This window comes from Corapipo altera, unplaced genomic scaffold, assembly GCF_003945725.1.
Source record: "Corapipo altera isolate COAL_440 unplaced genomic scaffold, ASM394572v1 89, whole genome shotgun sequence".
Classification (NCBI taxonomy): domain Eukaryota; kingdom Metazoa; phylum Chordata; class Aves; order Passeriformes; family Pipridae; genus Corapipo; species Corapipo altera.
Window position 1 is genome coordinate 1,071,626 of NW_020884968.1, and position 23,281 is coordinate 1,094,906.

The 23,281-nt window shown below is 43.2% G+C and overlaps 1 protein-coding gene across 1 annotated transcript in view; it reads left to right on the top strand.

The window, feature by feature from the left end:
• The window catches only part of AOAH (acyloxyacyl hydrolase), an 80,608-nt gene extending 57,557 nt beyond the window's left edge, over positions 1–23,051 (top strand). The window contains exons 16-22 of the mRNA XM_027665016.1: positions 405–479; positions 6,681–6,853; positions 9,560–9,618; positions 9,699–9,758; positions 11,320–11,416; positions 15,164–15,240; positions 21,666–23,051. Of these exons, the coding sequence (XP_027520817.1) occupies positions 405–479; positions 6,681–6,853; positions 9,560–9,618; positions 9,699–9,758; positions 11,320–11,416; positions 15,164–15,240; positions 21,666–21,794 (670 nt within the window). The 3' untranslated portion in view covers positions 21,795–23,051. The remainder of the gene's footprint in view (positions 1–404; positions 480–6,680; positions 6,854–9,559; positions 9,619–9,698; positions 9,759–11,319; positions 11,417–15,163; positions 15,241–21,665) is intronic.
• Positions 23,052–23,281: the final 230 nt, after the last annotated feature.

The following is a 23,281-nucleotide window of genomic DNA, read 5'->3' on the forward strand; positions in this document are numbered from 1 at the left end:
AAAAAAAGTAGTAAAGAATCCTTGCCCTCTAGCACTGAGCTTCAAACCACATCCTGATTCGACCTTGAGTTCAATTCTGCTCATAGACTTAGTTGTCAGCCAAACATTGTCTTCCTCTCCCATCTCTAATTAAAAAAAAAACATTTTGGTTCATGTCTTTGCCTCACAATGAAACTACAGTCCACTAGGGGCAAAAAAGAGATAAAAAAGGATATGTTTAAGACACTTTACTAAAATATAAAACTACAGTGAAAAATAAAACCCAAACATAGGAGTGTAGTCATTTCAGCACTGTCTGTATCCAACCAGGCTACTTCCAAATGTGATCTCACACAAGCATGGTGTGTGACTCAGACACTGAGAGCGTATTTCCACATTAATATAGATGCATATTTATCTTTTAGCTTGGCCAGAAACCAGCTGTTGGACAATCCAGCCATAGTTATCTATGCTACAATTGGGAATGATGTCTGCAATGGGTAAGGTGTAAACTAATGAACTTTTATGGTAGCATAAATTGGACTTCTTTAGAGTACTGCTTACTGCTTGGATGTTTGTGTCTCATTGCTTTGTGCTTCTCCATGATGGCATTTTTCTTCGCTTTTAGTCTATCCTTCTTTCTTAATTTTCTGCTGAAAATGCTGGTTGTTGCCTTACCTACATTTGTCATAAGCACCTATCAGTCGCCATTTGGACCTTGTCTTTAATTTCCTTTTTTTGTAGCCAGTCATAAAGTGACCCATGGCGTGTCTGAAGTAATAATTTATAACTTAGCAGAGGAAATTAATAATAACAACAACAGGGGGGAGGGGGAGAGAAGAGTTTAAAAGCATGTATAGAGTCTTATCCAGTGTGTCACCTCCTGTCAGGAGGGAGAGCGTGACTGATTTATCATTTCTGAAGAATCACAACATGGTCCCCTGTCTAGGTCCATTTTACCCTGCCTCTGCTGCACACTGCCTGCAGTCTTTGCTGTGCTTTTCTGATGAGGTGTTTTGTCTTTCCGGGTTTACTCACATCATAAGCTCTGCAGGAGAATGAACTGAAGCTTTCAAAACTAATAATTCTGACATTACCCAGAATGGATAATGTCACAGGGTCACCAAGAGGTCACTAGTTAGATGCTTCCCTTCCTCCAGGTATGGAAGGGCAGAAAACACCTTGCAACCAGGCAAATGCAGAGGACATCCATACCACAGTTTTGGTTTTGAAGAAGGTCTGAGTGCTGTTGCTAGTGCAACATTATTTTCACCATGATCAATCTTCAACTTTTCTTGTATGTTGAAAAAATATATCTGATTTACATGGAGGCTTTCAAAACACTCGTTTTAATAAATGCCACACACTCAGCTGAGTTTCCTTCTAAAGCTATTGAAAACTCTCACCCGCACGTTGTATAAGGAAGCTGGAGCTATTCAAACTTGGCCAGTAAAATAGCAAGGCTTGGTATCCTACAATTTCTCTTAACGGGCAGTTCATGAGTTGAAATTTTGCTTGTCAGGTGTTGTTCTCCAGATGAGGATGTCCAAAGCCAGGCAGGACCTCCCCTGACACTGCAGCACCTGGAAGCCCTCACCCAGGGCAGAAGTGGTACCACAGGGCCCACCTTTTAGGTCCTTTCCTGATGCCACCATTGCCCTAGCCACATTCAGGCAGCACACAGAAATAACCTCCAATGAAATCTTTGCCGTCTGGTGCTCATGCTCTCTCTGCATCCTTGCCCAGAACTGCCAAATTTTTCCTCAGCACCACAGTCCTGTCAGTGGAAGGACACACAAATCCTCAAAAGCAATGCCATCTTAGTGGGAAAATCAGTCACAGGCCCCTTACTACTTGCTGACAAGACTGTTCTGGGGATCTGTTTACTGAGAAGCTTATGGAGGTATCATTACATCCACCATCAGGGTGATAAACCCCCCTCTCCTCCCTGCCCCACCCCACCATCCCTTTCAAAAAAGAAAAGGCATCTTTGCTGAAGTCCATGTCTACTGCCACGGATATTTTCAAGGTGTCTTCTCCCAGGTTTGGCCTAGGCTCTTTTATGCACATATTTCAATTCTGCTGTGTCACTGCCTTTGCTAAAAGCTCCTGTTTTTCCTTTGTTTTATTCCTCATTCTGCAGGTTGCCATGTCTTTCACTTACTATGTCTCTAACACTGCTTTCTACTCTTGCCTGAAGTAAAAAGAAATTTTCCAGAAGTTTAAACCATTTTGACCTTGCCTCACCCATTTGGTATATTCCAAAACCTTCCAGAACAGTATTTATTACTTACTTGAAATTCTGCTGTCTTTTTAACCCAGCATCCATTACCTGGCAGAGACACTTTTGTCTGCTCAAATTCTCTCTACTGTTTTTTGTTTGTTTACTTACAAAACATTCACAGCATCAAAAGAGGCTATCAGGCTTTAGTGACCCCTGTGGCTCCAGCAAGGAAAGATTCTGCAGCTTTTGTAGAATGTGCTGTTTCCATTGAGTTGTACAGTGGACAGAGATTTCAGTATCCACTCACTGTGTGTAGCTGCCCTGGCTCTGATGTACCTAGAGAGGTTACAGAGGATGCAGAGCATCTGATGGGCTTGACTTCAAACCTAGAGCTTGACAAATAGAAACCTCTTCAAGGGCAGCTTTAAACTGCAACAATGGAACCTTCTTGGCCTTATTCTGTATCTTGCCTTCAAAAGAGAGCAGTGTGCTGAGCATACCAAAGACACAGCTCTTAGCCAAAGCGTTGTTAAAATGCGAGTATTTCACCCTGTGCAAAGAGTGGGGCAATGAATAATATGGATGTTTGTAGAGGAAAAAGGTAGTGAAATTGGCAGCCTGTGCTACACATTCCCAGTAGTCTCCATATTGCAGTGTCCAAACAGGGGGGTTAGAAAAATAAAGACAGATGGCAATGGTATCTCTCAACCCACTGAGGTTTAAATGTGAGCACAGAGACCTAGAACAAAAAAAATCAGAGCAGAAAATAATAAGCACCAGAAGTCTCAAATGTTGTTGAGTTGATGCACATATTAGTTACATTTGGGGTGAGGCCCCATTTCTCCAACCTCTTTGTCACAGATCTACAGTTATTGCATCTGCAACAAACAGAAAGGCGACAGCAGCAAAGCAGGGTGAGCAGGGACCCGCTGGGAAAGGAATTTGTGCAAAGTGGCACTGGTGCCAGCAAGAGCATAATGCTCCCTTGTTGTAAGACTATCAGCACCAAAGAGCTGCTGCACCTCTCTGGCCCTAAAAGTAGTATGTGAGCAGGCAACACCTCTAGCCCTCATGCTGTGGGCATCCCACTCCTCTGCAGTGAGCTGGAGCTGAACTGCTCTGCTGTGGATCCAGCTCTGCACGTACGTGCATGTGCCATGTGTGAATGTGTGTGTGCGGCATGTCACAACTCAGCTGGCCCTGTGTGCCCATGGCCCAAACCCTGGGCATGTAACAGCATGTGGCTGGAAAGCAGCTGGATGGCTGGAACATTTGCTGGGGAAGTATTTATTTGGGTTGGGGTTAGGGAGAGGGAGAGTTGCTGCCCTATAGGATGTGGCAGGCCAGGCTCACAAACACTGCAGAAGAAGGGTGGAGAGCTGTGTGTGGACTATACCAGACACTGTTAGAAGGGACTGCAGGAGGTCCCTGTGACAGAGGAGAACTGGAAAAGCTTAGCACAGATTGCATGAGGCTGTCTGTTCTATATGTGTGCACAGCTAGAGTACCAACGATGTTAGAATATCCAGGAGCTCTGTGCACATCCAACAATTTTACTGTGTACTTCTGTGTTGTGGGGGTCCCAGATCCAATGCAGCAGGAATCCTAACATTAACGTCTGCTTCCTGTGCTCTGACACAGTGAACCGGAGGCAACATCAGCTTCCAAAGGTCCCAGGTGGGCAGAGGCTCTCATGGGCTGCTGACTTGCAGGAGAATGAGGTGATGGTACCACAGTAGGCTCATCCAGGCACCTTGAAGTCCTTCTGGCAGAGCTCAAATCTAATATGCCTATAAAATGGCTTTCTTCGTGTTTGGTTTTAATTTCATAACCTGGCATAGAAAGGAAATGTGAAGAAATGGACTGAAATATCGGCATGACTTCAACAGTGTATGACAAGAGAAAGTGGAATTATGAATATCATATTAATTTTGGCTTACAATGACATGTTTACTTGCAATAGAGGCCTTGCATCAGAGCAGTATTTTGAAATCAAGTGCTGCAACACCTGTAGGCGAAATTAAGTAATTTCAGGGCAAAACCACAGTCTTATCTCAGAAGTAGCTTCCTTGGGTGGCTGTCACAAGGATAAACCTGAATCTTAATGCTGTTTTTCAGTTCTCCCTAATCAGAAAGTCTCAAATGCTTCAGCAGCACATGCTGCATTAAGATAAATTTCTGCATCCAGGAAACTCGCCCAATTATTATTTTGTGTGCAAAATGCAGCTCAATGAAGAATCCCGAATCCTTGTTAGGGAACGTGGTTGTCCCATATAGGACTCAGCACCCTTTCCCCCCATCTGAGCCCAGACATTTCTAATGCCTGGAGACAGAACAACAGTGCTTTGGAAAGCTCCTACTTCTGTGGTGTTCACTGACAAGGAATCTGACCCTATTCCTCAGCAGTTTACCTGGCACTGCACGCACCAGGTTTGCCCTTCTCTTACCCATGGGAAGCCATGAAAGAGATTTAGGGTCTTTCCCATGGAAAGGACCTGGATGGAGCCTCCTGGCTGCTAAGGTGATTGCTTCCCTTCTACCCTACAAGGAGAAAATGTGGGAACCGCTAAAACAGTGAGAGTGAACATTAGTACAATCTTGCTGCTTGGAAGGACATCCCCTGTCTTTCTTCCTGAGCAACACAATCAGGTCCCCAGCAGGTGCTGAGGTTTTCTCCCTGAATGCCTTCGTCAGCTGAACCACAGCACCGAGACAGAATGAAAACTGTCATGAGAGACTGCTTCCCAAGGTGCTTGGTCCATGACACGCGTGGTCACGGATGTTGATGTGCTCCAAATCCCAACTATGGTACCCTTGCTGCTGTGTCTGGGGGCTCTTATAAAAGCTTGTGTTGCAAACACATGTCTTTATTGCCTTTCCCAATTCAAAAAAAGGCAACTTATTGATTTCCGTGCTCTGCTTTGTGTGCCCCAAGGGAGCCGTGGCCAACCTGGACTTTCCGGCGTTTGTGAAAACTTACAATGGTGTCCTGATTTCCATCCCACTGACTCTTCACTCTGAGACAGGCCAATGGCACATCTCCAGGCAAAGAGAGACCTTTACCCAGAGTGGGCCCTGCTCTGCCTCCCAGGTGTTGCCAGAATGAGATGTCACGGAGCTGGGGTCCCTCCCCATACCAGAGACCCATGGATCCTCTCTTGCTGGGATGGGACAGCCTTCCTATGGCTGTGATCACCCCCTTGCTTTCAGACCCTGTTACGGGCATGTGCGCCAAGAGAATGTGGCAATAGCTCTCAGAGAGAAAATGGGTGAATGCTTTTTCTGTAATAAAGTGGGGTTTTTAATAACATAATTAGAACAGTGTTCTCTAGGCAGCCTGGGGTGGTTTGGGTTGCTTGTTTTTCTTATATAAATTGAAACGTATTTCAACTTCAGGATTTAATTTCCCCCCACCTCTCCTGCAGCAATTACAGCTAAATGCAAGAGAGGAAGCATAAACCTGAGCCTGGGACTCTGGCTTGAAGAGGTTCGTGCCTGAGAGTGAGCCACAAAACATGTGGTCATAGTTGGCTTCATGGCTCTGATTTGCCTCTCTGCACTGTAAATAAAAACTAACTCATTTGCAAATGATAATTCCAGTAGGTGATCTAAGCCTTTTTTCTTTATGAAAGTGTGCTGGGCCTGGCTAGGATGGAGATAATTTTCTTCATTGCAGCTCCTATGGTGCTGCGGTTTAGATTTTTTGACAAAATCAATGTTAATAACACAATACTGTTTTAGCTATTGCTGTCTAGTGTTTGCACAGCATTGGGGCCCTCTCTGTTCCTCATTCTGCCCCCTGCGTGAATAGACTGGGGCTGCAAAAGAGCCTGGGAGGGTCACAACTGGGGCGATGACCCAAACTGACTAAAGGGAGAGTCCGTGCCATGTAACATCATGCTCAGCAATGAAGAGGGAGAAGAGGGTATTTTAGGGAGGTTAACCATCTTTTTTCAGCAACTGGCCAGGTGTTGGTCTATCCAGGAGGTGATGAGGGATTGTCTTTGCATTCCTTCTTTTGCTTGCTTCTTCTCTCCTTTTATTTTTTCCTTCACTTTCTGAACAATAACTGGTTTGTTTTGGTTTTTTTATCTTGACCCCTAAGTTTTCTTGCTTTTACTCTGTCTTTCTTCTTCCCCTGTCTCACTGGGTAGAGTGGGGGTGAAGTGAGTGAGTAGCTTTGTGGTGCTTAGCTGCCCACTGGGGTTAACCCACAAAAGGAGTCCACTCTATAAAAAAAGAACACATCTGTGTTTTTAGAGAGACAGGTTACACCAAGGGAGGGAGGTTTCTATATCACATCAGATTTTGGTAATATTAGTGAGAAACCAGAACACATGGCATCATTTTTATAAGGTTTTATTTATCTGACTTAATGTGGAAGTGCAGCAAATAAAGAAAATGGCCCTGTTTCAGGTGCCTTTTTGGAGCCACAGCATTGCCCGACTCAATGTCCTATTGGCATCTTCTTCTTTAGGAACCGTGACACACTGGCCCACATGACTACACCCAAAGAAATGCTCTCCAACGTGATGCAAGCTCTGCGATACCTGGACTCCCGTCTTCCAAACGGCAGCCATGTGATTTTAACAGGCTTGGTAGATGGTCGCTTCCTCTGGGATAACCTGCATGACAGATACCATCCCCTAGGTAAATATGAGGTGGTGTGGGGCTTCTCCTGGTTATCTGTCTGCTCATGTTGCCTTTGCTCTCTAAATAATTTATGGATCTATTGAGACTTTCAAGCAAACCTGACAGAGTGGGGAAGATCTGAGAAATATGAGTCAGATATTGGCTGTGCAGCAAAGTCGGAATGACACTTCTTACCATCCCCACTGCACGACAGGACAGATCCCTATCCTGCCCTGTTCCCCCACCAGCGAGACCTACTCAGCTCCCAAACAGCCTCACCACATTCTGTAGATGTGGAAACAAGATGTTCTGCCTCAGCCTTGGCCCGAAATCATGGACAGCCTGCCTGCACTTAATCCTCATTGTTGTTACAGGTGGAGCTGGACATTTAGTTAATACCTCCATTCACTGATTGGTGGATGTTATGGTAAAATTGGACGTGGACCAGAACAGAAGATTAAGTCAGGGGATTGCAAAAGACTGGTTATATATTAGAGAAATAAATTTTCCTCCTGGGTGCCTGCCACCTCCTACACTGCCTACAGGTGTAATGACTGAAACCTCACACCATGTGCAGGCGTGTTTTGGGCCGTTCCCTCAGAGTGTAGTTGCTGTAAAGAGCTTTGGGGCATTTTTTTTCAGAGATTTGCAGGCTGCCTTTGGGAGCCTGTCATCTCAGGGTGTGAACGAAGCTGTACATCTGACCATTAGCAGACCACTTGCTCCTTGGCTTCATCCTGTGCCAAGCAGCAAGGACGAATATCATCTCAGGATGCTTCATTCATTTGCACTGAAGTGTGACATCCATCCTTGGTTAGTCTGATAGCTGTGCCTCTGAGGTCAGTGTGGAAATGTGGGATGTTGGGGGGTGGGGAAGCTTGGAAGCTGGTTGCAGAACCCCTTCTCTGCAAGTTCATAGCACCATGCAGTGTATAAAGAATGCAAAATACTTTATGCAGGTAGCAAAGGAAGTTTTTACGCCAACAGAAGAAGCAAGTCCCTTGGTCTTGAGTCAAGAGTGTGTACAAGATGCCATTCCACTGCCAAATTTTAGACCAAAAACATGTACTTATTTGTATTTGTGTAAAGGAATCTCTTTTGCATCTAACAAGCAAGAAGTTGTTTTCATCTTTGTTCTCATCAGCAAAGAAAGAGAGAAGTTAAACTACATCATTAAAATGGTAGATCAGAAATGCAGATGATTTTGGCAACCACAGCTGTCAGCAGAATCTGTGCTGTGGTTTCCCCAAGATTCCCCAATCACTGCTGGCAGGTCCACATCTTTTCCATTTCTATTCCTGATACCTTGTTGTATTTTTCTCTAATAAGCACCATACTGCTACCAATGGAAAAAAAAAAAAAAAAAAAAAAAAAAAAAAAAGAGAAACTCTTGCCCCTTTTAGGGCAAGGGAAACCTGCGATAATTATTTTCCAGTCACATAAACCCATTTCTCTCCTTGAGTGCATGTTTATCACAGGGATGGTTCCTCTACTGGATATCTAATTATCAGAGACAATACATAGCATTTTTTGGCACCAGTCAAATCAGGAGTGATTAACTACAGAACCAGCTGGAAATCTTTCAGAGGGGCTGATTTGCCTTAAAGGGACCCAATTAATCCTAAGCAACATGTTTTGCAGCAAAGGATCCCTTCTGGCAGATTCTCCGATGGGCTGTGAGCAGGTTTCCCCATTTGGCTGCCAGTCAGTCAGGCGTGACCAGACACCAGTCTGGCTTTCAGCCAAATCCCTGGTCCCCCTGACAGCCCATCCCAGGGCCCAGTGCTTCAGGCTATAGGGGCCTGGGGCATTCCTGATATTCAGGAGTGACACTAGATCTTTGAACTTCTCCTCATTTGTTCCCTGGGCAGCTGATACTGCTGCTGGATGATGGGCAGCTGTGTGATAGGCATGAATCACATCTGTATCAGGGAGCCACTGTAAAGCAACCTGAGGAGCCCATTTCACTTGGTAGAGATTATACTTTGATATTTATGAAGTACTGAAATATGACATTTTTATTGTTGTTTTAGGAACTGCAAATCTGACATAATGATCAGTGCGCTACAAACTCAGACAACTGCGTGGCCATTTAATTCCCATCTTAGCTGTAGCTACCAAAGAAGCAAAAAGATCAAGAAAATGGAGAATTTTCTCAGCAAGCCAGGCTATTGCATAGCACAGCGAATTTTAGGGAATGTCAGCTGGGTGTTTGACTTGGTACTTGAATTTGCTCACCCACACAAACATATCCAGTTCCCTCAATGACAGCAAAATTGTTTCTCCCTTTTGAGGCTAACCTCTGTGAGGTAAATGCGAGTGTACACAGGCATCCTTCTACTTTGCAAACCCTGCATTTCTATGGCGAGTGAGAGACACGTTAATGGAAAAAATATCAGTCATGCACTTCAGAAATTGGCATAGGCTGTGATGACTAACCCCACATGTGAGACAAATCACCTACGAAAGGCAGGAGAGGGATGCAGGAGAAGCAAAAGCAGCTCTGTGGAGACATGGACACTTGGCAGGAGGAATGCATTGGTGCCACCTCTATTGCACCCCAGCTAGGGTGGTGGGAGGGTAACCCAAGGGTGGGAGGTGGGGTGGTGCTCCTGGGGTGCCTCTCCCCACCCAGGGGTGTAGTGCATGGGAATTCACAGACTTGAAAAATGAAGATGCATTTGGCCATCAGGCACATGAACTTTTCCTCTCTATGCTTTGCAGGGCAGCTGAACAGGGATGTCACATACAGTCAAATTTATTCTTTCCTTGACTGCCTCCAGGTAAGGTGCCTGGCTGTAGCTTACTAGTCCCCTTTTCCTCTTGGCCCACTACTAAAGCCCCTCTCCCAATGCCTGCCCAGGTGAGCCCCTGCAGCGGCTGGCTGACCCCCAATGAGACCCTCAGGAATTTGACCTCAGAGGTAAGTCTTAACAACAGGGGGCCACCCTCTTGCATATACATTGAGGATATAAGCCCAGTTACCTCAGCACACTTTTTTCTTCCAATGATGAGAAGAAAATGAGGAAACATCTGCACCCATCCTTTCAAATGCCTCTCAGGCTCTGGGAGGCAGCATGCTCAAGTGAAGGATTCGTAAAGGTATTCCTGTTATAACCTCTCAGCTGTCCAAATTTATTCTCAAGGGATGTGATCTCCCCAAGACAAAACTGTTCAGGTTCATGTTCTTTAAGAAGAAAACATACCTGATAAGGAAGAAAAGGCTTGTGAATCAAGTAGCTGTTGGTATGACAAGCTGGCTACATAGATTTTGCTGCCAATGGGAGCAGGTCCTGTGAGCAAGAGTTTTACCCTTTTTCCATTTGAGATTTGTGCTAATCTTCCTCAGACACATTTCTGAGAACTTAATCATCAGATGGTGTGACCAGGGAGCATCCAGGCTCAGTGCAGGAATGGGAACAGACAGAACAGAGATGTCTTAAAACTCACCCTAAAAATCTGGCTGCAGAAGTAAATGACACATAATACCAGCCACTAATTTTGTTATGGTACAAACTGATTTTTAATTCCAGGAATCCCCTGCAGTCATGTAAAAGAGACAGTAACCAAATGTTATCAAAGGTATCATCTCTGTGTATAGTTGTATTAATATTTGCATTCACTAAACAACAAAATATTGCCTTAATTTAACCAAAGCTTACATATGTATTTCATTTTGTGCCCTGTCCCTCTTGACTTCAGAGAAGGCAATTAAACAGATTCCTAAATCTTAGCAGGATTACAGTTTATATATTCATACCAACAATACAGAATATAGAGTACATGTAACTTCTGTCCATGAACAATGCATATGCCTGCAGGGTATGAATTAATCTTTTTGAGCCCTTGTCTGAAACTAATTGTCTATGTTATTATCCAAACTGCACAATTTAAATATTTAGGAGATCCTGATCTCTGTTATGGCTGTAGAAATTACACTGGATGTATCAGTTAGGCAGACACTTAGTGAAGGTAATTTACTCTGCTGAAAGTAAGGTGGAATTTGGTCTACATAGATAAACATTAGCATCCACAACACAGTAGCAGGAAGGACAATATGAAAACAGAACATTTCTGTTGCAGAAAAGTTTTGGGTTTCTTTAGAAGAAATGAAAATTACTGGGCTACCACTCATCAAGAGGCTCCAAAACTGAGAAGTTCAGAATATTTATATAAGCTTAGGGACACTACTAAAAGAGGTCTCCAGTAAAATAAGCATATACTGTATTAAACTTACAAAATCAGCTGAGGCCTCAATGTAACCTGCAAGGACATGTTGCATGATGAACTGGGTAGCTCAAAGGCTGGTGGTGTTCATGCAAGTTCATGTTATGATGAAGAGCCCCATTTCACCTCCTTTCCCCCAGCTGAAAGAGCAATATTAGCTATCAAATTCCTGGCTGCACTTCAGTGATGAAAGCTGAATCCATGCAAAGCAGCATAAATAGCAATGAATAGTCATTAAATCACTTGATTTTTTGCAGAGAGCGTTACAACTTTCCAACGTCCTGAAAGAAATAGCGAGATCTGAGAAATTTGCCAACTTTGATATTTTCTACATGGATTTCCCACTGAGACAAAGTAAGTTGCTTTTTTTCCTGCCTTTCTCACAAAACATTTAGTCAGGTGCTAAGCTGCTAATATGGTCCTCATATTTTAGCTCTGTACCTGGAAAAGGGCAGAATAGTCAACCGGCCTAGGTGATCCTGCTGGCAGGGATGTGGTCAAGAGGGGACATTTAATGCCAGCTCCCATCTTCCCTGAATGGAGAGTAGCCATGGACCTTTGCTGAGACAAGACCCCACCACCAGCCTGGGCACCACAACCTCCATGCTGCTCCCAGCTGCCAGCACCCACAACCCGTGATGCACAGCACACAGGCCACTTTCTCTTGGGTGGCAAGGGGACAGGCAGAGCAGATATGCCTCTGCTAAAAATGCCTCCTGTTTGTCCACTGCAGTTTTTCAGGCTGGTGAAGGAAAAAAGATATCTTGAACCTATACTGGTCCATAAGATTTGGTTATATTTTTGATCATGGCTTTTATAGTGGGTCATCTAGGCTGGAGATTCATACCCGCAATGGTGAAGGTGGTCTTCATGAGCTGTAGTTTACTATATCACTGACTAGGCTTCATATTGCTTCCTCTGGGATGACCAGTGCCTCAGGAAGGAGAACTTTTATCGTCCGTTTTTCTGTGAATAACACAGCCACACTCTCCAAACTCACTGTTCTCAAAAGTAGAAGCACCTCTCCCAGGAATAACTGGCTTCTTTCCTACATTTCTTTAAACATCTACTTTGACTTGAAAAGCTTACGAAACTTGTCCTTCTGTGGTCTTTAGTGACATTAGGTAAGCACATTACCTAAATCATTCTTCTGCAACTGACATTTGAATTAAAAAAAACAAGATATTTTTGTTGTTACCATGAGCATCAGCAGACAGTGTCCCCGTGGGACTGGGGACAGACGCCTGTCACTGGATCCCTCTGAGTTTGGCTTTCCTTGCAAAAAGCACAGGAGTCCAGCTTGAGGCATCACCCAGCATCAGCCCAGCTTCATCATAAGGAAAAACATACTCCTTCTTTTTAAAAATAAGAATCAGCATGGGGTGACAGACTGAGTTGGGCAACATATTCAAGTAGTTAGACAGTGATGGGAAAGTAAGGAAAAGGCTTCTTTTTTCAGCCTGAATCTCCCATGTTTCAATTTATACCCGTTGTCTCTCCCTCTCCTACTGTGCACTGCTGTGAAAAGACTAGCCCCGTCCTCATTGCCTCCTCACAGGCTCTTAGCCAGAAGGGATCGTACCTGTCCCTCAGCCTCTGTTCACAGGGCAGGAGCTCCAGCCCCGGCCACCTGACAGCTCTCCCCAATAGCATGAATGTTTGTGTTCCAAAAACAGTATATAATAATTGGAAAATAAACTTAATCTCCATTTCCCTCTTTTTCTAGTCACATAGAAAGTTCTGTGTTGGTCCTTATTGAAAAATTTAGTCTGGGTATTATATTTTAAATCCGAGCACACAAACAGCTAAATCTGGAGCCATGAAGGGACAGAAGCACCCTGTCAGTACTTTAAAGTGTATACCTCTAACACCTCTCCCCATCAGTGCCTGGCTGTCCTTGAAAGCATGAAGCTGCCAAGGCACCTAAGATTATTAAAAATGCATTTTGCAGCCAAATCCTATCAAAATTCAAAAACTTATTTTATCCTGCATGACCCACTTCAGGAAACTGGTTCTGGGTCTCATGAAGACCATATGGAGAAGGAGGAGGTAAAGAAGTGAGGATAGGAGAGGGAGTCTTTCTGTTCAAAAGTTCCTCTCAGAGAGGTGGACTCCACTGCCAAGTTGATTATTGCAGCACAGAGTTTCAGAGTGTCCAAGTCTCTTTGCAGCTTTTGCCTCAGCTACTTAATATTTAACAAGTCATTCGGATTTGAAATGAACTACCTGCTGGGTAGGCAAATTACTTTAATAACTTAAATTACTAACTTTAAGTAATTTATTTGCTTTCACAAAAAGAAACATCTTAATATAATTTGCTGATCTTGATTACATCGTGTTAAATAAATGAAGTAAACAAAATCACACATGCATACACAAACATCAGCTTTGAAAGACACTCTGCAAAGTTTCCTGCAGCCCTGGAGCCAACAATTCAAGCTTGCAGTCAGGAAAGCTGTCAGATCATAAGTGTGCTCAAAAGCCAGCTAAGGCTGCTGACCTACTTTTCTGGTCTCTTTCTGAAGCAAGCACAAATCCTCCATGAAACTCTCCAGACATCAAATATTTAGCAGTGGTTGCACACTGTGATGACTACATTGATTTCAGGCTGGCCTGGGCATATATATGTGCATAGCAGCTCCCAGCTTTGTCAAAGTAATATTGGAGTATACTAGCATTTATCTTAGATTTAGATGGACATTCAAGATCACATGTTGCCCTTGGAAATCAGTCATTCCTTTAAGAAGCAGTGTAATAAATGGCGGGGTATGTGTTGCTTTTTTGGACTTTTTCTTGATGTGGATGGGAGCAAACTCTAGTCTAGTCTAGCCAAGGCAATAGTAATTTTTAACACAAATTCTGGACATAATCGGTGGTTATTTGCTCGATTGCTCTAGGATTTTTGAAGGTCAAGTATAATAGTCTGAATTGACATATCTTGATACAAACCTTACTTATCCTTTCGCTATTTCTGGCGTTGGAGCTGTAGTCCTGCTACAAAGTAAAACACAGTACACAAGCCTCTTAATTCATGTAGAATATCATATATATAAGGAGTTACGCAAGTTCACTCTGTTCATCTATATGAGTGTTCTGTGGTGTAATCTAAGATGAATATGTGTTGTGCCCAACATAATGAAAGTTTGAAATAAAGCTCCAAACCCTGTGTCTTGAAACAGGTTACTTTGGGAGCTGACTGAAGCATCTCAAGTGGGTTTCTATAGTCAAAGCAGGAATGTTTCCTTTTTGTGAATTCGAAGTTAGCGTGGGGACCCAGACACCACTTTTCGACGCAATAGCCAGGGTCCAAAATAGAGTGGTTAATCTAGATCAAAACTGTGCTTGAATGGAGAACATTTTCCTTCTGACAGGATGCTTGCATAATGCTATTAAGAATTCTTAATCTGTCATTATAAAAGGAATTATTGAATTTACAGTCTGTTAATGCCATATCCACTAGTCCCATGTTTGATCACTCCATAGCCCTTTTGAAGAGAGAAAGCTTTTTACTTCTCTAATGGCTCCAGGGCTTATAGCACAGCATCATTTGCATTGAATGTCACGCTTATGTAATTCAAAAGGTTATTTTGTTGGAGCTGAGAAAAAGACTGCTCAGAAGAGAAGTAACAAAAAATGACAGTCATTCCTGCAGACTTCAGCCCATGTGAATATTTTTGCCATGTTTTTCTCTAAAAAACACTATTTTCTTAATTTTTTTTTTGCATTCTTGAGGATGCAACTAACATGGCAAATCTAAAAGTATTAAATCAGTATTAAATAATTTACAGCTTTACTTGGTATAGCATCCATCTTAGTTGGGAGGGAAAGCGAATTGTTTTACGATCATTTATGTTCAAAGAGCTTTCTTGCATAAAGATCGCAGAGAAAAAAAATTAACAATAAAGTCTTAAATACTGCCCCAAGGAGAGGGGATTGCACACACTATTGGCTCTGACAACTTTATGCGAATTATCATAATTTTCATGCAGAGCTGTCATGTGCTTGCAAATACCAGTGGTGCTTTGCAGAAGAGGGGGGTACACCTCCAGGAAGGCATCTACGTGTTCCCCGTGATAACCCCTCTGCTTACATTATTTGCAGCGGCCGAGGAGTGGCGCAAGATGGGAGGTGAGCCCTGGCAGCTGATTGAACCAGTCGATGGCTTCCACCCCAGCCAGGTAAAAACCCAGCCCCAAGAGATGGGTGGGAGCAGGCAGGATGAGGGAGCATGCGAGATGCTAGTGCCCATTGCTGCCCCAGGCACTCAGCTGCCGTGCCACAGGGATGTAGGTTTGGGTTATTTCTCTTTTAAAGGAGAGTCATAGGATCATTTGGGTTGGAAAGACCTCTAAGATCATAGAGGCCAACTATTAATATAACACCGCAAAGTCCACCACTAAACCCTGTCCCTAAGCATCACACCTATGGGTTTTTCTAATACCTCCAGGGATGGTGACTCAACCACTTCCCTGGGCAGCCCATTCCAGTGCTTGGCAACCCTTTCCCTGAAGAAATTTTTTCTAATATCCAACCTAACCCCATCCTAGTGCAGTTTGAAACCATTCCCTCTTGTCCTATTGATTGTCCCTTGGGAGAAGAGACCAACCTCATCAGGACCTCGACCTCCTTTCAGGTAGTTATAGAGAGTGATAAGAGAGTGATAAGGTCTCCCCTCAGCCTCCTTTCTTCCAGGCTAGAAGACCTCAGTTCCCTAACCCACTCCTCATAAGACTTGTGCTCCCGACCCTTCTCCAGCTCCATTGACCTTCTCTGGAGTCGCTCCAGCACCTCAGTGTCTTTTTCGTAGGGATGGGCCCAAAACTGAACACAGAATTTGAGGTGTGGCCTCACCAGAGCTGAGTACAGGGGAACAATCGCTGCCCTGGTCCTGCTGGCCACACTAATGCTGATACAAGTCAGGGTGCCATTGGCCTTCTTTGGCCACTCTAAATGATGGCTTTAGCCCTAGAGCCAACGTCTCTGTTTCAGGCAGCTGCACTCTGCTCTGGCTCCTGCAAAGTCTTCTGCCTCTTTCCCTCATTGACCAGCACTATGGCCAAACAGGTCTTAATGCACAAAAACTGATCCTTGCCACTTAGCCTGGCCACTTGTCTGCCCAAACACCCGTGGGAATTTTGCAGGATCAGGACAGAAACACAGCACTGCCGGAACCAGACAGGTCCCCTCCAGCCCTACCTCTGCTCTGCAGCCTCTGAGGTTGTGGGTTTCCCTGTTGCAGCCTGAAACAAAGCTTTCTTTTTGAAGCTATACATTTAAATTGCTTATGCTCAGCAGCTACATATTAGTAAGTTTTCTCCTGCTTTCTTGGCCTCCTAGGACATGTGGCAGGAAGTTTACAGTCAGAAGTAAACAAAAGGGAAGGAGAAGCACCTGCTCTGCTTTAAGTCCTCGCTTGGATTTGATAACTTAGTGTGAGATTGCCTGGTTCCCACCATACTCACTTCAAAATAGTTCTTTCTGACCCTGTAAAACACATGGAGAGAGCATGTTCTGCAATCAGTTGCGAACAAAGCCAGTTGGTTTTCTATTTGCTAGCTGCAGATTTCAAACACATGTGCAAAGCAAAGCAGCAGCCAATCTCCTCTGTATAGTCTTGGGAAAAACTGTGTGTGAGCTGAAAACCCACATGCAGCCTTTAACAGTGAGGTCTCCCACCAGTGGCCATAGCCTGACAGGGTTCTCAGGACACTCCTCAATGATATTCTTATGGTGCATGGTGCCAACTCTGTGCCATGGTGAGAGCAGTTTGGAGAAAGCTGTTGTCTAGAACATCACTGCCTTGCCCCACACTTCCAACTGCACACTCCCCTCCACCTCGGAATGATCAAGCCATGCAAGCAAACCCCACCATGCTGCCCAGCCACTGGCAGTGCCCCCTGTTCAAAAGTATGGCAGGATTTTATGGACCAGTTTTATGTTGTTAGCTAACACTCTGCATGTGTTGACTCCCACACCTGATCCTCACACAACCCAATGTAATGACATTTTCCATGCTGAGAAAGAGCAGTCGATGGAGAAGCACTTCAACATGCATTGGAAGCATTGATGGATTCCAACATTTCGACAGCTTCTCCGTTGAATGTGTTGTCAGTTCAGCTGGAGGAGAGCTGCAGAGGGAAGTCCAAAGGCAAAATAGATGCTTTAGTTGCCTTGTTTCACACCCACGAGAAACTCCAAACCAGTCAGGTGGAGCAATACAGTGCTTTGCTTAGCCTTGCCAAGTTAAAAGAGCCTCCTGTTCAAAGAGGGACTCCTTCATAGCAGAAATTCCTGCCTGTCTACCACGCGGTACCAGAAGCTAGCTGCATGAAAGTATGAACTCACAGCCTGGGGATGCAGAGAAAGCATGCCTGGAATTTTTGCTGCAGGCCTTTTGCAAGGATGCAATTAGAGAAAACTTGGCAAATGAAATGAGAGTGAAAATCATGATGAAACAAACCCCATTCCCAACCCTGCCATCTGGGGAAACTGTGCCATACAAAGACTATGGAGTGAAGTAGAAAAGGTCTTTGCACAATTTTTCTGTCTTACCCGAAGGCCAGCCTGAGGTTTCTTATAACCCCCAGCACCAGGCTACCATGGGAGCCAAGCTTGCCATATCACAACTTTTCATCCAGGGTCTTGCCCACATCCTGCAGCTGCAAGGTAGCATGGAGTTGAAGGCAGGAAAAATATATCTGAACTGGATCCTTCCTAAGCAAAAAGGAAGTTATAAAAGGACATTGAAGGGCAGCTGCAAACCTACCTGCAGCCCCCAGCGTCCTGAGCTGCAGGATCCAGCCAAGCACTGTCTTTTTTCACTCCCTCTGGACCTGGTGTCCTGCAGTGGTTATGATTTCCCCCTCCTACTGTTAGGATTACCATTACTGCTTTTATAGGTACATTTTCCCTTACAGTCAAGGTGCCAGCTGTAGATATGCCTCACTTCAAGTGAGTTATTGTCTTTCTAGGATTTATTAATTAGCCTTATCCAAACATCCACCATTTTTCTTTTCCTGTTAGTGTACAGAAGTCTGTTATCAATATAGCACTATTTAGACTGAAACATAGCACTCTGCTCCAAAAGAGTGACTCTCTTAATAAAAAGAAGGGGAAGTGTTAGCAGAGTGGTATTTAAGAGTACACTTAAGAAAGATGATAAACAACTCACTCACTCTTCACATGAGTTTTATTTAAAGTTTTACTTTCTACCAACATGAATGCCTCTGGCCAGGTATGGCTTTTTTACCATACAATGTTGCCTAGCAGGAGAGAATTGATGCCATGCAGCTCAAGTGAACAGAGGCTCTTACTTTAATCTCTGCAGCTATTCCCCATCCCTCATGTATAGCTTGACAAAAACTTACAACAGATAAAACCTAGCCTGGGCATTTCTACTGAATTTTCCCTCTGTAGACCTCAAAGTACCTGACAAATATTCTCAAATTTTGGAATTGAACAGCACTCCAAGGAAAGCATAAATACTTTAGCTCTTGCCTTCAATGCAGAGAAACTTTGGAGCTTGGGATAAAAGAACCGCAGTGCCCCTCTCGGCCAAGGGTGAGCTGGCAGTGTATACAGTGACCCCTACTCGTAATACAGCAGTGGGCAGCATAAGGTGGTGTCTGTTCTCAGCTCCTGGAATTCGCCTGCTGTTATCAACTGTCTGTTTAATTTTTAAAAAATCATCTGCCGGTATAAACATAGCAGAAGTAGGTGCCAGCATGTATATCCAATAGTCCAGCAGTCCAGACATTCCAGAGGGATATGGGAGGGAATTGAAACTTCCTAACTGAAGCTTGCATACCTACAATTACAAGGTGAAGGGAAAGAAAATAAGAAAAAAGACAACACTCACCGTGTCCCGTTAGAGCTAGTGCAGTTTCTCATGCTTTGGAGAAAGGCTAGGTTAGGCACTCAGGCAGGGAAAACTAGCCCACACAGTCCCCACTTCAGGCAATACTTCATATTTAAAAACCCTTGAAAGAAGGAATAAACACCAAGTACTGATTTGTTTAGCCAGGCCCAGAACCACATTCCCTTTCTGCTAATTTCTTGCACAGTAAAGGTGTTTTTATTAAGTTGCAAAACAGGAGGCTGCAAAAAACCCACTCATTACTGGCATAATTGCATTCCACTAAAGTTTCAAAGCTAAAATTTGCCTCCATAAAGTTTATTACAAAACATTCAGCTGAGGATGGAGGTGGAAGAAATTCATACCATTTACTTTTGACACCTAAAAGCCAAATGCATCACTCAGTCCTTCCAAGTTCCCTCTAGAGCTGTCTTTGTGAGACCATTCCCCAAAGTCCGGCTTGGTTGTCCTTGGAAGAAATATGACTTTTTCTTCCCAGTAACTACAGATGGAGCCCAGCAATTTTCTTCAGCATCTCTTCCTTACTACAGAATTTCACTGCAAATCCTTGTGAATGCCAGATGGCTTCAAGGACATCACTTCCCTCTAGAACAGCCTATTGCTTTGTTTGGATGACAGGGCTATGAATTTCAACAGGATCCTGAACAAACAGCTCCATTTCTTGCTTTTATGAAGTTACCAGGGAGAACGTGAAAGCCCTGAGCATCACAAACTGGAACCTGAGATGCTTGGAAGATTCTTAATGTTTACGTACAGGCAGGAAAGCACAGCTTGAGTGTGATTAGCTTCCTCCTTTTTCTTCCTTAAGTCATAGCAAAGCATACTCCACCCAGAAATACAGAGAAAAAGCTGAAGTGGCACAAATCAGATGAGTTGAGTATTTACACTTTGCTAAGAAGCACACCCATCGCCAGTTTGGTGCAGGAGAAAACAGATAGCCTGAAGCTGCTGGAATAACACAGCTGCCTCCCAGAGCCCTGTGAGGAATGGGTAATATCTCCTGTAAAGAACTTCCTTAGGGGTTGTCATCTTCACTATTAAGAAATTAATTGCAAACCCCATACAAATTACAGTATGTCTCACAGCACAAGAACTTTGGAATTTAGAAAAAAACATGTAAGAAATGCAATTTCCAGAATCACAAACCCTTCTCTGTGCCTCGCTACTCATCCAGAGTAAATTATTGAAGTCATCAGGACTTAATGAAGTGATGTGTTAGCAGAACCTAATTTAGGTAATAATTCAGGGTAGTTTAAGTATATATACCTTAAATTACAGTCAACAGTAGTCTGAACACTGTAGAGCATACCTCTGGTGATACCTTTGCAAAGGATGTACCACGCAAAGATAGCAGGGTTTTTAAAACCAACCAACAAATCCTGATAAAAATATATATGGAAGGCTTACGGAGTTGTGAAGGAGGTTTGGAGACTACATGTCAGAATGGACCACTCTGACAGGGATGTGCCTCAGCCCCCTGGATGACATAGCATGTCCCAGAATAAATGTTTGGTCACTAGAAACTGCAACCAGAAGAAAACACTCTACTGTACAGTCTCCTCTATCCTTCTTCGCTGCCCCAATTCCTCCATCAGCTTAATGAAACCTCAGGTGACCAGAGTCTAAGAGCTTCCATACCACAAATATGTGTTGTTGTATATAAGTTCTGAATAAAAGTAAGTTTTTTGTCTCCTAGCCCATCATTACAGCTTCTTTCAAAAGTACATTTAAAAAGAAGTGCATAAAAATTTCCCAAAGGCTTCTGTCTTTTCCCAAACTCCAAAACAACAGCATTCAAATAGTTTGATTCAATAAACCTATTTCAGTCTTTTAAAAAAGGCTTTGTTAGCCTTTGTAATTGCAATCAGTGTCAGTGTTAAAAAGTTTATGTTGAAAATAAAGTTATCATAGAAGCCAATTATAATTGTAGGTCAGGAGTTAAAGCAAAACTGCCTTAGCAACATGGGAAAATTTGATTAAGGGAGAATCAGGCTGTTCTCTCTGTCCCTTTCTGCTACCCTGATGTCTTTTACCCTGGCAATACAGCAGATACAGTTTCTCTTCAGTGCATAACTTCCACGGCAAAAATCTCTATGAAAATTTGACTAATACTGATATTGAGGAGAAAAGCTATTCTAGCATTTCTGCAGGTCTCATGGGAAAAAAAACCTGTGAAGACAACCAGCAGCAGGTGCAAACTTAGAGCATCAGAGCAAGGTAGTTTCAAAACTGGATATAATTGGGTCTCTTCCCTCAACACGTGGTTTCCTTCCAGGAGAGCAGAGAGAACACTTATTATTAGTACTAGAGGTATTTAGAAGCATGAATTCTTTTAGATTTACAATAGTTCTATGCATTATATCCAAGTAGTGCTTTTGACTACTTTCAAAATGTTCAACAGGGGAAAAAATAAAAATCATACTTTAGGGCTTTTGAATAGCAGTTTATGGACTAAACATCATAGGCATTGGAAAGTGGATAGATACAGACTATCATTAGACAAACGACTGGTCAGGAGGGTGCAGATATATGGTCCTCGCCATATTTTTACTGTTCAGAAGGATTTTGCCCTGGTCAAGCAGCTGTAATGGGGGATTTCTTTTGGTTAGAGATTACAGTCCATCATGTGGCTATACAGGCTTCCTTATGGTGGGCTCTCCTAAACGCTGGCATGAAATAACTACATTATAGAGACATGAGATACTGACGGTATTTGTGCTTTTGCAGATTGCTGCAGCCCTTGGAACAAGCATTACCTGGCAGAAGGCACTACAAGAATGGCCTCAAGTGCTTGGAAAGGAGAATCCATTCAATGAGCAGATTGAGGCTATATTCAAAGATCAAGGTGGACACTGACTTCCAAACTGCCAGAGCCATAACGTGATTTATGGTGATGCTTCCCAGTGCATTCCACGAGTCAAGATGATTAAAGACACACACAAAAAAGGGGGAGGGGAAGTTATCAGAGCCAGTAACAGTGGACATAGCACAACAGCATTCTTTTCAGCTTGTATCTCACCTGCACAAGTAGGCTATGCTTTTTCTGTGGAGCTACAAAAATAAAAATCAAAGGATACCTGCCAGCTAGACCATTTATTGTACTGATTTGCAAATTCATAAATTTTTTTTATATAGATAGCAAACTTCTAGCCCTACCGCATTTTGTTCCCCCTGCAGAACATTATTACTTGGCTTTCCATTTGTACTGTTTCAATGGTTAATCTGATCCAAAAGGAGTGGGGGAAACCTCAAACTCATTATGTTGCTATAAATTGCGTGTATGTAATTGCTCAGACTGTCAATACATTATTTAGCTGCTATTTGCTTATTAAAACGTGCCAGGAATAACAAGGCACTACAATTTTGATTTGCCTGGCAGCATTAGCACAGGCTGACTGAGCACAGGTTCTCTTCCCCCCATTAATAAGATGCTAACTTGACAACCCTTCATGTATTGAAAACAGGTTGCTTTTTCAACCTGTAATATATCTTTGCTCTTTATCTTCCTAACAATTAATATGCCCAGTCCTACGTCTTTTACAGGCATGACCCAGCAACCACTGAAAATGCTGGGCAGCCCTTAGCTGCTGTACTTCATAGACTTGAACCTTGAGAATTACCATATTTTTTCCACCAGCTTATCCATGCTCTTAACAAAATAAATAAATAAATATTTAAAAATTAGAGACAGCTCTACCCTATACACAACCTTACTGATGATGGAGGGATCAGATAGCATAAAATGGCATTAATTACACGCAGAAAAAAATCTGGTAAACAGAAAACTTTAACATGACGTGACTAAAACCCACCCTATTTGGCCAAAGCTCAGGTAGTCCCGCTCTGCTCTTTGTTCTGAGCCTTGTACAAGGCTGTGTCACCCATGAGGCAGCTCTTAGGTTGTGGTCCAAATCAACGGAGATGCCTGGCTGTAGGAGAAGCACCCGCTCAGCATTTTGAATAGGCAGGGGATGACTGGTTTATATTATTTTGACTGAAGCATGTATTATTGCTTTGCTAGATCCTATTCCTTTTTTTTTTTTTTTACAGCACAGTCAATGCCACATCTTTTATTAAGATAGCAGTAATCCCAAAGGAATTTCTAACACTTGAGTAAATATTCACATCACCTACTTTAGGAAACCGAAAGGGAATACGTTCCCTAATTGAATGATTTTTGTTAATAAGGCCCCAATTCATTCAAGGCATCTAGATGTTACCAAAATATCCAGTCTCTCAAGAAATAGTTTCAACTCCAGAGAGTCATGCCTGGCGAAATTATTTGACGTTAGAAGGAAAAGGAAATCTCCCTGCTTTCTGTGCCAATTCTTTCCAAACAACAT